The following is a 13,914-nucleotide window of genomic DNA, read 5'->3' on the forward strand; positions in this document are numbered from 1 at the left end:
ACATATATATATATATATATATGCGGTTAAAAAGCAGATCTTATTAGATACTATCAGAACCTTTTTAAAGTGTTTAGTGTTTTTTTAGGATTTATTTTTAATCTTTTAAAATTAAGTAGTTTAAATTTTATTTAAATTTCTATATTAATAATGATCTTCTTGTACAAGGATATATATATATATACTAAGACTTCACTTGAATTAATCAGTAATATCAACTTTCGCACTTTTTGTTCTGACATATGTTAATTAAGGAAATTATCAACATCAAATCTTTCAATTATAATGTATATAATCTTTAAAGATTTTAAAAGATTGATGCTTCCACTAAATTATCTATGTTTCGCATTACATTTCTTGATTTTATTACAATTAGAATGCAATTACTTCCTACAGTAATAAAGACTTCTTTACAGAAATCTTCTTTTTACATAGACTTCTTACAGAAATAAATTTTTTTACGTTTATTATTAATAAAAACTCTGATAATACTTAACCTGAGATATGTATCAGAGATATAAAAGAGTCGAGAATAAATAAAAATGCGTTCGAAACAAGACATTTGACACCCTTTTCAAAGAGGAAGAGTGCTATAAAAATTATAACGAACCTTATTGTGAACTAGGTCTCTGAAAGAAAAGTGGTTCATAACCGAGAAAAGTTTTTATTAGTGAAGCACTCTAGATTATCGCCTGTTTACAGAAGTGGTGACGGACTTAAGGTAGCTGATGGGTTAGTTGACATGCCCACATTACTATCTTAATAAGAATTACAAAGTTTGTGACTATAAGGGTTTTATCTGTGTGAGGAGTTTTAATTTCCGTCTTATATTGGGAACTTCACAATAGGTGACAAAAGAACGGCTATTATTGCAGTGTGCCGTTTCAGGGGGAACGAAGAACTATTAATTGTAATAATTCAGTGAGAACATCCAGAACATAGGAACTGGAGAATTATAATTAAAACCAGTGTTGGATAGCGATAATAACTTGAGGCATTTTTGGCCCGATCACTGAAACAACTGATGATGTTAGTGATCATGAAACAAAAAAAAACTATACACAATATATCCCAGCTAACCCAGCTTGAAATGCATTAAAAATGATCAGAGAACCTACTTTGCTCTACAGTTAAGTAAGTTGTAATAACCACATTTCTTTAGTAATGATCGTAGATGATAGGAATAAATTTGAGACTGACAATAATGAAATTTTGAGCATCTATAAGTCCGACTTACGTAGTACAATTAGTAAAGAAGTTTGTATGGAATGAATACAATTTCTAAATGATAGTTATTTCATATGACCTATTCACACGTCTTTAGCTAATCGCGTTCTCGATTCAAATCAGCAGTTTGAACAAAAATAAATGAATATGGAAATATGTTTACATATATATATAAAAGTAGACTTTTGTAAATTGGTTTGAATACAAAAAACATATAAGCTACAGTAAACATTCTATTCAGATCAATAATTAATGCAGATTCGAAAATGCCGTGTGAAAAGGATATTGAAAAATAATAATAAATATATATATGGAAAGTTTTTATATGATGGTAAAGATGATATTAATGAGCATGATGATGATAATGAAATTGTGAATAATATTTTTATAAAAATATTTTTATACTATTTAAAAACATGATGGTATATAATAATTAGAATAATATTAATAATAATTGTAACTATATTGATAAAGATGATTACAATGAAATGTTGATGATGGAAATGTTGAAAATATTTCTTTTTAATAATGATTCTGAGAGAATTATGATAAATATGTGAATGAAAAAAGTGTGTCTAATAGTAAAGATCACAATTATAATCATAATGATAGTGAAGTTAAAGATAAACTTATCAAAATATTGATAGCTATCACGGAAATACGGATATTATTGATGATAACAGAGTTCTCAATATAATACAATTTATATAGTTATAAGAAAAATATTACGCTCTGCGAAGAGCTAAGGACTGAAAAGAGAAGAAAAATGTATATAACAATGAGAATTATAAAAACGATTATAATGATAAGTGTGACCTTAAAAATGTTGACGAAATTAATAATGATAAAAATTAAAGCAGTAAAAATTAAAGCAGATTGGTAAACAATTTAAATAATGATTATAATAATAATAATAATGCAATAGTGGTAATGATGGTGATAAAAATGATCAGATTGAATGTAACGATGATGAAAATATTGACAATATTTTAAGCAGGTTGTTAGAGGATATATATAGAGGATATGATATGTGAATGATAAAAATGTGTCTCGTGGTTATAATAATGATTATAATAAGAATGATAAAGCAATAGTTGTAATGATGGTGATACAAATGATCACATTGAATATAATGATGATGAGAACTTTGACATTTTAAGCAAATTGTTAGAGAATATAAAGAGGATATGATATGTGGATGACAAAAATAAGTCTAGTGGTTATAAGAATGATTATAATAAGAATCATAATGATGGTAATAATGTTTCTAGATTTATAATAATGATAATAGTTATCATAAAAATATGATATATATAATTAGGATAATAGTGATAACGATAAGGATAAAAATGATCATACTGAGATAATGATTTTGAAAATTTTGAAAAGGATTTCATTGATATATATATGATAAAAAGATTATCAATGAAGAAAATCAAAATAATTATCAAAATTATAATGATATTAATTATTAATGTGAGTTTATAATAATGATGATGAAGAAATAGACAATATTAATATAGTTCTCAGAAAAATGTCATTAATACACTATTAAGAAAAATTGAACTCTTTTAAGAGCAAATGAATGAATGAAAGATCTAATGATAATGATTGTGTGTGTGTGATGATGATAGAGATGGTGGGGATGATGTTATCATTTCATCGAAAATGATATTAATAATAATGTTAAGACTTCAATTTGATAACAAAATTAAATGAAAAAAAATATATATTATATGATAGTTTAAATTTAACACAGATCAAATTAATGTTCTTAATATTCGGTAAATTATTTTATATAAATTAAAGGACATATTTTAAATGTTTAAATTTTATATAAAATAAAATAACGATATGTTATCTTATGATTACTGTATTAATGAAAATGTGAAAAATAATTTTATGAATGAAATGAATTAAATGAATTTTTCTTCCAGTAAAAATTATAATATTAATCAATTACGAATTATTTTATAAGATCTCTTTAAATTTAATTAATTTTGTAAAGTTATTTTTTTTAATAATTGCTCGTTTAAATTTAAATACAATGAGTTTTAAATTTGGAAATAATACCTTTTCGCATTATTATTGTATTGTATTAATTACTGTTCAATAAAACTTATACATATATATATTACTTAATAACTTAATATCTCTTAAGACAGATATTAATTTTTATTAGATATTTACATATAAGAAGCCAATTTTTATTTTTTTTATTTATATGTAAGCTTATTTATAATTTAAATTCCAAAAAGAAGAATCATTATAAACTTTACTAACAGTAAATTGTTTTAAAATTTTAAATATGTATTATAGAATTTTTTTTAAATAATTTCAAAATACAAATAGAAGAAATATGTTGTGCTAAATAAAAATATAATATAAAAAAATATAAAATTATATACTCGTAAATAAAAATTTATTAGGTTTTATATTGCAACATCGGCTTAATTTACATATTTACGCAATTATTTAGTAATTATAAAAAAAACTTAATAAAAATTAAAATATTTATTTTTTAATTGAAGTTGATTTAGTTTTATCAATTCATATATAAAAATTTTGGCTGTACTTAGATTTTTTGCAGTAAAAATAATGACGTTAATAGATTAAAAAAAAAATATATAAATAATTTTAATGACTGCAATTAAATGTGCTACATAGTAATTTTTTATTTTAATTATAATATTATTAATTCTATAATTACTTTACAAAAAGTTGATAATAAATACAACGTAAATGCCGTAAGGAGAGCGATAGAAAACTCTTTCATTCTAAGGTGATGGTCAACGATCTAATAGTGCTGTTTACCTCATAAATTTTTAAAATAGGTCAGTGCAGTTTACCTTCATATCTTCAATACTGTTTATCAATGTGGTTTAGTTCAATTATTTAAAAAAAATCGAAGAAGTGGTTTACTGACTTGATTAAGTTTACAGACTTGAGATCTTATAGAAAAATTTGGCTTTTACTTGATTTGTATTTTAGGCTTAAGTGAAGTTATGATAGTTCTCCGGTTCTTTGAGTGTGTTTAGTGAAGAAGTTTATGTCACATGTATTAGATCATAAATTTTTCAGTTTATTTATTCATTTTCATTTCAACATAGTTTTAATCTATTTCTATACTAAATTTATTGGCGATATACGTTTCATAATTAATAAAATACAATCATAGAGTGAATTCTCTTGAAGTGAAGAACAGAAGAAAATTATAGGGGAGTTTAGATAAGCTATGCTTTAACAGTGTTAAATGATAAAATTGTATGCTTATCTTCATTACCTTACCCAGTTAATGAACTACTAAGTTATCTTTCTTTTAGTTTTATAATATATTCTGTTCTCGGTAAAAGATTGACTGAGCTACACAGTGACGTGAATAACTCTCTTATTTCATCAGATGTCTAGATTACCGTTTTCAAGTGTTCAGCGTTAACAGTGCTTGAGTAGTTCAAGTATTATCGCATTCGAATATTTGAATCGAATACTTGAAATGTACGAAAACGTTTGAACTGCTCGAAGATATTCAAACTACTTAAATACTAAATCTGCCACTAAATCCTTTTTGTATTCAAAATTTGATTTCTTTCCTACATAACGTATAACAGGAAATGCTCGTGTATTATATGGTATTCGTAGATTTTTGAACGTTTCGTATATAAAATGATCGAAGCTTCGAATAGTTCATATAATATTTGAGACAACAGTTTAAATGCATTAATCTATGTAGCTCTATTTGTTTCAACCAACAATATGTTAGACAACTTTTATTAATTTTTTTTTTAGTTTTAATAGTAAACATTTTTTCAGAGATATGTTAGTTATTTTTATAAACTAGTAAATATCGGTATCTTGTCTATATTCGCAAATAATATATGATCTCTAGGATTCCTCACGCGGCAAGTTGCAATGATTGATTGAGAAATAGCTTATTGAAAGATATGTCTTGAAAAATATGAAGCGGTTCGAAGTGGGTAAAAAAATTGAAAACGAATTTTTGTTAAAGACCATTCATACTTATGGAAAGTAGTTTCTTGATAGTAGAAATATATCTTTACTTAGAAATGGGTTGAAGAACCATTGAATGAAAGTTAGTCTAATACTTATTCGTTTTCACAAAAGTGGCATTAAAGTATAATAATGAAGGTTATCCTAATGCCTATTCGTTTTTACGAATATAGTTCCCTAATATACATCATGTAAAAAATATTTTTTGGTTTAAAATGGATTAAAGACTACTAATGCATCTTAGCTTATGATCGTTCTTACGGTTTTTAATAAGTCGTAAAAAAATGTTCCGTAATAGAAAATTGACAGTTCATCGAAAAACTCCCTTTGCAGTAAGGAAATATTTTTGGCTGTTATATATACTATAATAATTTGTAATAAAAAACAATTTCTTTAAAAAAAAAATTTATATTTATTATAATGGCTGGTGGATTCTATTATCATCTGTTGAACTCTAAAAATTCTTCCTGTTAAAACAAGAACTAAAAATCATTTTGTTGGAGAATTACTTTTTTTTTTTAATATTTAATATTTTATTTAATTCTTTTTGCAACTTTTTCAATAACAAATCCGGTCTATTATTGGATGATATGATTTGATACATTTTTAATCCAGTAAACCATTTTGTATGTACGCATGTCCTTATATATAACCAATCTATTTAATATAGCTAAATAGAATTAATTCTACATTAATGTTTTAATAGATCGGTGAAATATTTATTATGTTTTAAAACCATTGTTAAAAATAGCAGTAGAAATACCTAGTTCTGCGCAAATAGCTATATTTCGGAGGTACTTAAAAAAATCGGATCTACGAAATATTCAATATGTTTTAAAAGCACCGTTAATAGCGGTAAAAATACCGTTTAAATTACCAGTTCTGTGTAAATAACTACATTTCAGAGGATTGCAGATATTTAGTTCATATTCTGGCACAGAGAGCTTTTCACCTTTCGCTTTCTTGCATTTGTATTGAAAGATATCATTGGGTTAGAGATTGAGTATTTTTTTGAGTTTGAATTTCTTCAGTTAAGCAAAGTCCATCATGAATTAGAAATTCCTGTAGAAAATTTATGAACAATACAAAAAGTATATTTTTCTTTTTAATAGCAACACAATTGGTTACTATCTATACAAATAGGTTACTAACTATTTGACTGGTTTGACCATCATATATATGTTTATATAATATGTAGTTGTATTTGGAATTTTAAAATCTTCACTTGATAAAAAACTATATACATATATATATACTGAGTTTTATAGCCTCTCCGATTAATAGCATTCATTATCCTTTACTCAACACTTTTTCGAAATTTTGTTCAAAGTAATTTGCTGATATTTTCTTTCAAAGAATTTATTTAATAATTCTAATTTGGTTACTATATAAATCCAATAATATATAATTTAAAATATGTACTTGATATTAATATAATTTTTTTTTTTTTAATTGAAAAAAATCTTTCTCTCCACATTTTGGCAGTGAACCTGAGCTTTCATATTTATTTTGGTGATAAAAACTTTACAAAATTGCGTTCACCCATTTATGTATAACTATTTATATTTTGTTATATATATATAAATATTTATTTAGCTATATAAACATTTATATTTATATATAAATACTATTACAAACGTGTCCAATGCTTATACTTATAAGTATATATTTTACTAAAAAAAATGAGAGTACAAACAAAGCAATTTATTTATTAACGCAACATAATAAAAATACATCATTACATATACTAACGACAAATATTATTTTTTTTTAAATTTTAATAAAAAAAAATTAATTATTTTTATATATTTTATTAAAAAAAATTGTTTAAAATTCAGCACAAACAATTTTTGACAACCACTTAAGCATTTTCACTAAACTTTTTTTTAAATAAATTTTCTAAAATAAATTTAATATAATTTAATTTTTTTGTTGTTAATTTTTTTTTAATTAATTGTAATTTTACCTTTTATATGCTCAAAAAATGTGTCCATTATTTTAAAAAGTTTTTGTTTTTTAAATTCATTTATTTATGTTATATGCGTAAAATATGATCTTAATCGAGTTTATTTTTCTTAGTACAAAATGTAATTAGCCATTTTTATTTTATTTTATTTTATTTATTAATTAATTTAATGATATTTAAAACTAATTTCTTTGAATTACATTTTTATGCCTTTCATAAAATATGCTAATTTTATATTTATTTTGATATATATTAATTTATTTATTATTCATTATTACAATATTTTTTTTTCTGGTAGTTTTTTTTTTTTTTTGAAATTTAAAAATAATTTAAATAAAAAGTAACGAACTTAGGAGTGCGTTGCGAAAAATTAAAACTAAATTTACAACATATTTGTATGTATAATAAAGTTTAATATTTCAATTTCTTATAGCTAAACTTAAGTTTATAAATTTATAAAAGAAAAATAACAAATTAACAGAATTTGTTGTGAAAAACGTATTTCTGCTGTCGGGCGTTTAAAGCGTTTTTGCGCGATCAAGGAGATCGCTGATAAATTTCTGCAATGAAATAATAAAAATTATGAGTAAAATTTATTTTTATTTAAAAAAAAAAATTAATTAATAATAAAAATGTATGAGAAAAATTTACCAAAATGTCCGACTGTGGGCGTTTGCAGACTGACAATAATCTCTGAAAATATTGGAAAATATATTTTATTAGAAAAAAATATGAGAATTGAAAAAAGTTTTATATTTATACTCGTGTGGGGGACTATAAAAACATCATCAACGATAGTTCTTTATAAACTATATCTTAAATACACATATTCTATAGTTTAACTTAAAGGAAATATAGGTAGATTGGATACGTTACGTTACGCCAAAGCACAAATGACGTAACACATGCGGCACTAATCTGAAATCCGCAAGGCAGTAGAGCTCGAGAACGACTACGCAAATCTTGGCATAGAACCATAAACAATGAAAAGAACAAATCGATAGGTGAAATGAGATATGTCGCTCGAGAAAGGTAAAATTGGCAAACTTTTATACAAAGTCTTTGTGAATAGGCTAAGTTTATACAATCAAATATTGTGCAGAACATGCCATAATAATAAATAGTTTAACTTAAAGCATTGATCTTTTTTAAGAATCAAAACTAGCATTTAATATTAAAACTATTGTTAATATGTACTTGAAACTGATCATTTACTTGGAATACATGGGATGATTACATTCGAAACCAAGTTATTAACGTCAGATGTTTATAATTAGAATAAATATAAAAAATTATGCCATTTTTTAACGGTCGGGTCGGGTTTTAAACAGAAAAGTCCTGGTGTAGAAAACTAGTTAATATGTAAACATTATATATAAAATTTGATGCCACAAGTAATATTATTTAAATTTTAAATTAATTAAATATATGTTCTGGAATTTAATGTAAATTCAGTTAAAAGTAAATAATCCTCTGAGGGGGTTATTATGTTCAGTTGCTTACAGACAACAGACTTCTATAAGTTATAGTCATTGTTAAAACTTCAACAAACTACTCGTATTTTGTTTATAGTTCTCCTAATAAAATATTTGATTTAATTATTTAAAATAAAGTTTTAAAATATGTCACCTTATTTAATTATAAATTAAACCTTACATTATAGATGGTAGACATTAGTGGTAATCTAATTAGTTCTGCTATTTTAGGTATTTTAATAGAGAATGGTAACTAAAAATCTTAAACAGTCGGATTAAGTATATTACAAACATACTTATATATATAAATTGTGTTTTACATCTATAATTATTATTTGAACTTACAATTAGATGAGATCTTCTGATGTCGTCTGTATCCATATCTAGTATTTCATCTATATCTACATCAATAGCTTCAGTCTGCAATGTAAAAGTCAAGTTTTAATAATAAATAATTTTAACATTAAATACGTGAAATTAATTTTTAACGCCTGTTTTGAAGAAAGAAACTAAATTCTTAATATAAAATATTATTTTCAATACAGAGGTTTTTATTAAACAGTAGTGAAATTGCAACAACAAAATTTTTTTTTATTATTTTTAATGAATTCAATTTTTGTCTAACCATTCAGTTGTTTCGAGAATTACCAAATACCTCATCATTAGTGGTCTTAAAATTATTTCTTATATTTAATTATTCGTAAATTATTCTTTGAGATTGCAAGTACCAAGCGTTAAACTTGTACCCTGCCAAATTTGAAGCTTATAGTCAGTCTTCATTGGCAAAAGCCGTACTTGTGACTTGTTTGTTCAAACTGGGATTAAATTTATTACATTAAATATGTGATAAATTGTATTAATTTTTATTATTTCTTTATTTTATAATTTTTTTTTAAATATAATATATTAATTTATTTTGCTTAACATTAAATTGCTAAAAGTTTATTGTGTTTAACCGCTTTAATCTGTGAGTTGGGTTTCCAACTCGCATTTGTAATAAGAAAGTCAATTCAATATAAATTTTTTTAAATAAATATATAAAAAAAACTACCATATTTGTGTAAAGAATGAACTATTTTAGTCTATCTTTTTATTTATTAATTTTAAAGTAAAGTATGAAGTAATGATCAAAGCAAAGTTCAAAGTAGAGTTTATTAGTATTTTGTGCAAATAGTGAATAGTGAATACTTACTGGTGGATCGAAGAGTTTTTGTAGTTCATCATAAAGCCACATTTCAACTGCCAAGCGCTTTCGAATTAAACTCATCTGATGTGAACCATATTTGGCGGTGAGGAACTTTTCACGTCTCTCCTTGACTTCTGAGCCTTTCTCGTTGAAATTGACGCGGAGATTTGTTCGATTTGGCGAACGTTCGCAATCGTTCATTTGCTCCAGACCGCACTGCATATTGGATTTTTTAATTATTTTTTTAATATTTTTTTATTATTAATTTTTTTGTATTTTTTTTAGTTTTGTTTTTTTTATATTTTCTGTTAACAAAGTTGATTTTAATTTGAAGATTTGTTGTGTGGGAGTTAATTGAACTGTTGTTTTTTCTTTGTTTTTTGATGAAATATGGACTTATTGTTATTTAGCTCTCTTCAGTTTTTTATTGACTTTAATTAAATTGCGAAACTGTAATTAAAAGAAAATTGTTTAGTATTTATTTTGAATTTTTTTTTTTGTCAATTTAAAACTTTATTCAGAAAAATTCTACACAATTTTATTTATTCGTATTTTGACTCCGTCCTCTGTCTGTGCGTCACTGTTAACGTATCTCATACTGAATGGATGGCCTATAGATGTGAAACTGTTTATGCGATGCATAACTTCAAGTTAATCTCCAAAAAGAATTATATTCGCTTATTGTGGTTATTTGTGACTCATAAACTACATATTTTGTTCAAGGAATTGTGTGTGTTTAGGTTTACGATTATTTTCATTCTACCCGATTTGTGGCATTGCTTTGAAATAGTTTGCATTCTTATTAAATTATTTAAGAGAAACTGTTCATGTTGCAGATATGTCCTTATTTAAACCTCAAAACAAGTTTAACCATTTTGTCATGTCATAACATATAGTAGTAAATTCCTTTACGCTTACTCACTTAACAAACGTTCCATTTTAATCTATTACTCACTTTACATATTGTACCTATATATATGTATAGTACATACTCCGTAGTTCAAAATTCTTTTATCACTTAAGTTATTATTTGAAAATAAAAAGCAACTGTTCAATAATCACTAAAATGTTTATATATATATATATAGATATATCAGATAATATGCTTTTACATGCTATATTTGCAATACATGTATATGTTATTATGGTTAACCAAGTATGTATGGAGTCTACGATGGCAAATTTTGTAGAGGTCCCTTATTGAAGCAGAAATTTATTTGGGCATAGCAAAGTAAAATACTTCAAAACTATCCATGGGCGTAGTCGTAAGCAGGAGAGGAAGTCCAAACAAAGATTGTAGTAATTCAAATTAATTTTTGGAGATTATTTTTATATTTTATAATAACATCTAAAGAACGAAATAATACCCTTTTCTCTACAAACTAATTACAGAGATTCCGTTAGTATATATATTAATATTATATATACACGTATCATTTACTAATATTTAATTAAATTAAATATTAAAGTACAATATATATATAATATATATACATCCAACTCTTTTTTTACACGGTAGATACATTCCTCAGAAATCCGTGTAAAAAAAACCGTGTAAAAAAAATGGCAAGTGTCAAACAAGACAGTGATTTTGAGACCGTACTAGATAAAAAATTTTTTACATAAAATTTTTTTTTTTCAATCGTGTAACTTCAAATCCGTGTAAAAATAACCGTGTAAAAAAAGAGTTGGGTGTATAATATGTATATTTTTAAAGTATGTATTAGTGTTGCCGATACAGCTAAGGTTTCTTTATAGTGACAAAGAAGTATATATATAAAATGTAGAGGGTTTTTCGAATATCACAGAAAGAAAGGACAAAAACAAAAATTTTTTTAATTTTATTGAAATTTGGCTGACCATACAACGCTGTTTCGAGTATTGCCAAGTACTCATCATCAGTGGTCTTAGTACAAACAAATCTTTTCAAATATCTCGTATCGTCTTTTTAAGTGCTATATTAAATAGTGTACATAATATCGTCATGTCTCGGTTTTCTAAGCATTGTGAATTGGAATGACAGATTATCCAGAGTGACAACTGAAAATTTGTATAGTAGTTCTTTTAGTATTTATCAGTTTATTGAGTATTTTGAGATATATCAGGGCTTGAATAATAAATTCTCTCTGCATTAAATAATAGACAGCTTTAAAATGTGTAAATATACAATAGATGTTAGACTTGTATTCAACTACCTATTCTAAAATATGTTGATTACTAAAAATATTATATGTCGCTGTTGTGGCTGAAGTTTGATAATATCCAAATATCAAGTGACTTTGAGTACATAATTCCTTAACACAATTGCTTAGATAGTTGTTTCTGCTGAAACATCTCGGTTATTATTTTTCATAGAAGCTCTTGAAGGCGAGCACTTAGAGCGCTAAGTTTTGTCTCTTACCCGGCGTCCTTAATATTTTTTCACTAGCAGTAATAGCAGCTTTAAAACTAATTCTGAAGAGAAAATATTGCCATAGATGATATCAAAATGATAAATGATCTAATAATCAAATAGGAACATATATTCATATCCTATATATATAATATTTATGTGTGACAAGAATCAATATTGAACTTGAGTAAGTCCCTATTGTTCTTACCAGGTAACATCCAAACTGGTATGGGAATGCATTGACAAGCTGAACACACTCGGTGGGATCAATCAGGTGCACCTTTTATGGATTCCGGGACATACTGGTATCCAAGGTAATGAAATGGCAGACAAACTTGCAAGAAGAGGCGCGGCATCAAGAATGATAGGCCCAGAACCATTTTGTGGTCTAGGCAAAGGAGCTCTATCCATTATCATGAATGACGCAGAGAAAAAAGAGAGAGAACTCTATTGGTTAATGTTACCAAGACTCTCACAATCTAAAATGCTTTTAGGGACTTACAACCTAAAACGCTTTAAAGATTGCATAGTGCAATCAAAGACTAACATAAGAATTATTACGGGATTACTGACCGGTCACTGCAGATTGAATAATCACCTATCGAAGTTAGGAATTCAATCCAACTCAGACTGCAGATACTGCAGGGAAGAGAGAGAAACGGCATACCATGTGCTCGGGGAGTGCCCGGCACTGATGCATAAGCGAAAGAAACACCTAGGAGGGTACTTAATGGATCATAAGGATTCAAGACTGGGGAAGATAGGATCCATACTGTCTTTCATTAAAGAAATCGGACTTGGAGAAATACTCTAACCCGACAAAGGGGCACAATAGATCTTTTAAAGGTCGCAGTGCACGATCCCTTACTCAATAATAAATAAATAAGTCCCTATTGTTAACCTATATAAAGTATTTTTAGAATTAATATTAAAAAAAAAAATCATATTTAACAATTTAAGTTTCTATGGTCGGTAGTAAAAATAACATTTTTAACCCGACATAAAACGTTAAAACTTCGACCAATCGCTCATACTGTCAGTCAACTTCGTGGAGTGCTAAAATGGAAGGGGCTTTTCTCCTTGAGTCCTTACTTTTACTTTTCCATTTGAGTCCTTAAAAGTACAAAATACACAATACTCAGAAACATATACAAAATTTTAATACTTAATGTTTTGCTGCATTTTTAATCGGATTCTGTGTGAACGCACACTTATGTCAATTCTAATAAGCAACTTTTCCTTATAAGTGTCATATATTAAAATAAAAATATTTTTTCTCAAACAAAGAAAACTCATAAGGAAAATAAATTCGTTGTAAAAATGGAAACAAAATATTTCTATTGTTTCCATGAAAATTCTATATAATATTATTTATTTTAATTGAATTAAATGCAAGGAATGAATAATTGAAGCTAGAGCTTAACAAAGACAAGCAATTGATTTTCCACACGGAACATTGAAAGAATCTATAGGGTTGTTAGGAAACAGAGCAGATTAGACTCTTCCAGATATGATGTGAACCTTTTGAAAATCAAAAATTATTAATGAGACCTAACTCACACAGTAAAGGATAAGGGGATAAGATTCGAAGAAGAGGAATTAGAAAATGCAAGAAATAAAATTAATGATGTTTTTAATTTAAATTATAAGTTACATATAA

General features: G+C 25.7%; 1 protein-coding gene across 2 annotated transcripts in view; it reads right to left on the minus strand.

Annotated features, from left to right (window-relative positions):
- Positions 1 to 7,502: 7,502 nt before the first annotated feature.
- The window catches only part of LOC119688061 (protein phosphatase 1 regulatory subunit 14B), a 72,779-nt gene continuing 66,367 nt past the window's right edge, over positions 7,503 to 13,914 (minus strand). Inside the window, exons 3-6 of one of the 2 annotated variants that reach the window (XM_038102689.1) lie at positions 9,869 to 10,312; positions 9,022 to 9,096; positions 7,853 to 7,894; positions 7,503 to 7,761 (exon numbers count right to left, since the gene is read on the minus strand). In XM_038102689.1, coding sequence (XP_037958617.1) covers positions 7,720 to 7,761; positions 7,853 to 7,894; positions 9,022 to 9,096; positions 9,869 to 10,084 — 375 coding nt within the window. In that variant the 5' untranslated portion in view covers positions 10,085 to 10,312 and the 3' untranslated portion in view covers positions 7,503 to 7,719. The remainder of the gene's footprint in view (positions 7,762 to 7,852; positions 7,895 to 9,021; positions 9,097 to 9,868; positions 10,313 to 13,914) is intronic. The other variant, XM_038102690.1, reaches the window with a different exon arrangement.

Source organism: Teleopsis dalmanni, chromosome X (assembly GCF_002237135.1).
Source record: "Teleopsis dalmanni isolate 2A chromosome X, ASM223713v2, whole genome shotgun sequence".
Taxonomy (NCBI): domain Eukaryota; kingdom Metazoa; phylum Arthropoda; class Insecta; order Diptera; family Diopsidae; genus Teleopsis; species Teleopsis dalmanni.